The sequence below is a fragment of the Triticum dicoccoides genome, chromosome 1A, assembly GCF_002162155.2.
Source record: "Triticum dicoccoides isolate Atlit2015 ecotype Zavitan chromosome 1A, WEW_v2.0, whole genome shotgun sequence".
Taxonomy (NCBI): Eukaryota; Viridiplantae; Streptophyta; class Magnoliopsida; order Poales; family Poaceae; genus Triticum; species Triticum dicoccoides.
In genome coordinates, this window is record NC_041380.1 from 463,330,400 (window position 1) to 463,333,464 (window position 3,065).

The window sequence follows — 3,065 nt, forward strand, 5'->3', positions numbered from 1 at the left end:
TTTGACAGACCATGGAAAGGTTGTGCCCTTCCTTGCGACACTGCTGGCCGTCAGCTGTTTGCATCCTGCACCAAGATTATTGTGGGTAATGGGAACGAATCATCCTTCTGGATCGATGGCTTGATGGTGATGCTCCAAAAGACAGTTTTCCTACATCAGTTTGCCCTCTCTCGCTCGAAATCTAGCACAATCTATCATGCACTCACTGACGGCAGATGGATGAGAGGTTTAAATACGATGGATGATGTTGCTACACTCGAGGATTTCCTATGTTTATGGACGAAAGTGGAGTCGGTACAATCTGTTATCCTTCCTAGCATGGAGGATGATTCTCTAGTTTGGACTCTTACTTCAAACAACAACTACTCAGCCAAATCGGCCTATGATATTCAGTTCAAGACAAGGATCCCTATATTGGTGTTGGATAGTGTTTGGAAGATTAAGGCGGAAGCTAAAGTGAAATTCTTCATGTGGACGTTGTTGCAAAATAGATTATGGACTGCCGACAGACTACAACATCGGAACTGGGATCATCATGATCGCTGCTGCAACTGTAATCAAGTCCTTGAGACTGCCGCTCACCTCATCCTCTTGTGCCCTATGACAAGGAGGTCTGGCACTACTTCAGCTCCACCAACCAATTTGCTGCTCGACATGCCCTCGACACAAGCTCCATTGTGGGATGGTGGAAAAAAGTTTTCACTCACCTTCGGAAGGATGACACCGTGCAGATTTGCACCCCCTCCGCGTACATTGCTTGAAACTTATGGAACTAGTTGATACCCCGCGCGTTGCTGCGGGATTTTGTAGAGGATAATTGATGTGCTGATAAATAATTCAAATCATGAAAGGAAGTATATATTTGTATATTTATTGAACCATCAAGGTTAATAGATTTGAGAACTATTGAAGTAAAATACAGATAATCAGCTCTGTAAAGTACATATCACCCATAGACTTCACAATTCAGACTTAATAATTGCATAGGTAATATGCATAGGGTCATTTGGAAATAGTAATAACGTGAGTTTGTCAGGATTACAATTCAAGCAAGGATGTAACTAATTTTATGTAGAAAGGTAGTAGTGTAGCTCGTAGGTGCATCTCTTCTATGTCGTTCATGTTGCTAAAAACAATAGTATTCTTGTGCAGCATTATTCTTGTGATTGCATGCACCTTGATGATGTCATTTTTCCCTCGCATGTCCCGATTGCCCAATAATCTCTGTGTTGGTGGTTTCATCTTCTGAAAGTTCAATGCTCATCTTAGCCAAAGAGTACCTATGAAAAAAAAACGTCATTTGAATTTCATGTTGAATCTGAACCAGTCGATTTATGCGGAGAGTTTTAAAACTATTACCCATTTTTTTGTTTCTCAATGACATTAGTTGCGGGTTGGCAAGAGGGAGGTGTAGTATTGTTTGCATCCTCTGGTGTAAGGGTCATCGCACTGCGAAAATAAAATTGTTGGGTCGGCGATGTTTAGATAGAGAATGTAAATGTTTTTTTGTGATTGATGGCAAACCTCTCGATATTCTTTGAAGATGGATGGGTCATCATTTCTTTGCATGGAGATGGCTGGAAGTATTTCATGTTTCAAGTTAGTACTTTGTATGTAGTAGGTAATATGGTTAAAATTAGGAAGAACATACTCTTTGAATGAAAAGAAATTAGCCAACCTTTGTAGAAGGTAACACTTGTGCATTGTCAACTGAGAAGCTTTTCTTTATGACGGGGAACCTGGACACTGAATCAATCTTCATTCTCTCTGGCAAGCGCCAAACAATCTCATTTGGTGTCATATAGCGACATTTTGGATGATTTTCTATTTCATTGATTGTTTCACTTGATGAATCAGATGATCCATCATTAGACTCCATTTTTTTATCTGCCTATCAAATCCCTTCGTCATATACTTGGAAGAGATATTTGTACGTACCATCAGTGGACATTGTGAGGAACACATTCTCTAATAGTGGCTTGCTCATAGAAATCTTTAGGGTAATACTTTTGTATTATCCTAACTGACCTCTATTTCAAGGGTGTGACAACATGTTGTGATTGACGGCGAGGGTGCTCATTACTACGTGAGACTAAATGCCTACCAGGATGCCTTGAAGTAGATCATAGCCAATATGTTTGAACAAATAAATAGAATGGAATAATCAAGAGGAAGAAATTTATATGGTATTTTACTATGTAATATGCACTGAAATAAATAGAAGGTGCATATGCTCATCAAGTGTAACTAATTAAATTCAGCAGTGAGTGTGTTCATACCAATGCGAGCTGCAAGATACCTATGAAGCAATGAATCCAGTCCGAGCAGGAAGAGATCTGTGAAGCATTACGTCGAGCTCCTTTTGATATGAGAGCAATCTGAGAAATTCATAAAGATAGGATCACTTTTTTTTGCGGGTAGATAAGATCACTTCTTTACTAAATGAAAAACTGATATATGGTACATTGCTTACAAATATAATTGAGACCATATATAACAATATAACTAAATACAATGGTCCAACCAATAAGAAAATTGAGACCTTCCTGTTTTTCCGATAGAAAGAAGGTGGACCATTGATGTCTTTCTAACATAGAATGTGTTTCATGTAGTCTAGGTCGTTTAAGACAATTAATATCTTTCTAACATGGAATGTGTTTGAGAGAACAAAAGTTACCTCTCAGAATCTCACTCGCATCACCACTCTTTCAGGGTCAGTAGCTTCGTGAACCTTAAAAACAGAGGTAAACAATGCAAAATAAATTACTGGCTTAACACATACAAAAATATTTCAGCAACCATAAGCATGTAAGGTGTCTCTAATTGTGACTGACGATGGGGGCGCCCACGACCGCGTGGGACTGACCGGATACCATGATTTGTATAAGAATTTTCAGCGCTATCCATCTTTGCAAAGCATGCGTACAAAATTGCCTTAAATGAAAGCAGATTGTAGCCTATATGTTCGAATAAATCCAAGGTAGGAAATTCATATGGTATCTAAGGGCATCTCCAGCCGTTGACCCCCAGGGGGCGCCTAAAATCGCCGCCTGGGGGTGAGCCGG

General features: G+C 39.5%; 1 protein-coding gene across 1 annotated transcript; it reads right to left on the reverse strand.

The window, feature by feature from the left end:
* Positions 1-931: 931 nt before the first annotated feature.
* On the reverse strand, positions 932-2,336 carry LOC119279083. Its single transcript, XM_037560484.1, has 5 exons — positions 2,280-2,336; positions 1,679-1,891; positions 1,525-1,577; positions 1,360-1,449; positions 932-1,280 (listed from the first exon to the last, which is right to left on the reverse strand). The coding sequence occupies exons 2-5, from the start codon at positions 1,877-1,879 to the stop codon at positions 1,187-1,189; spliced, it is 438 nt and encodes a 145-aa protein (XP_037416381.1). The 5' UTR covers positions 1,880-1,891; positions 2,280-2,336; the 3' UTR covers positions 932-1,186.
* Positions 2,337-3,065: the final 729 nt, after the last annotated feature.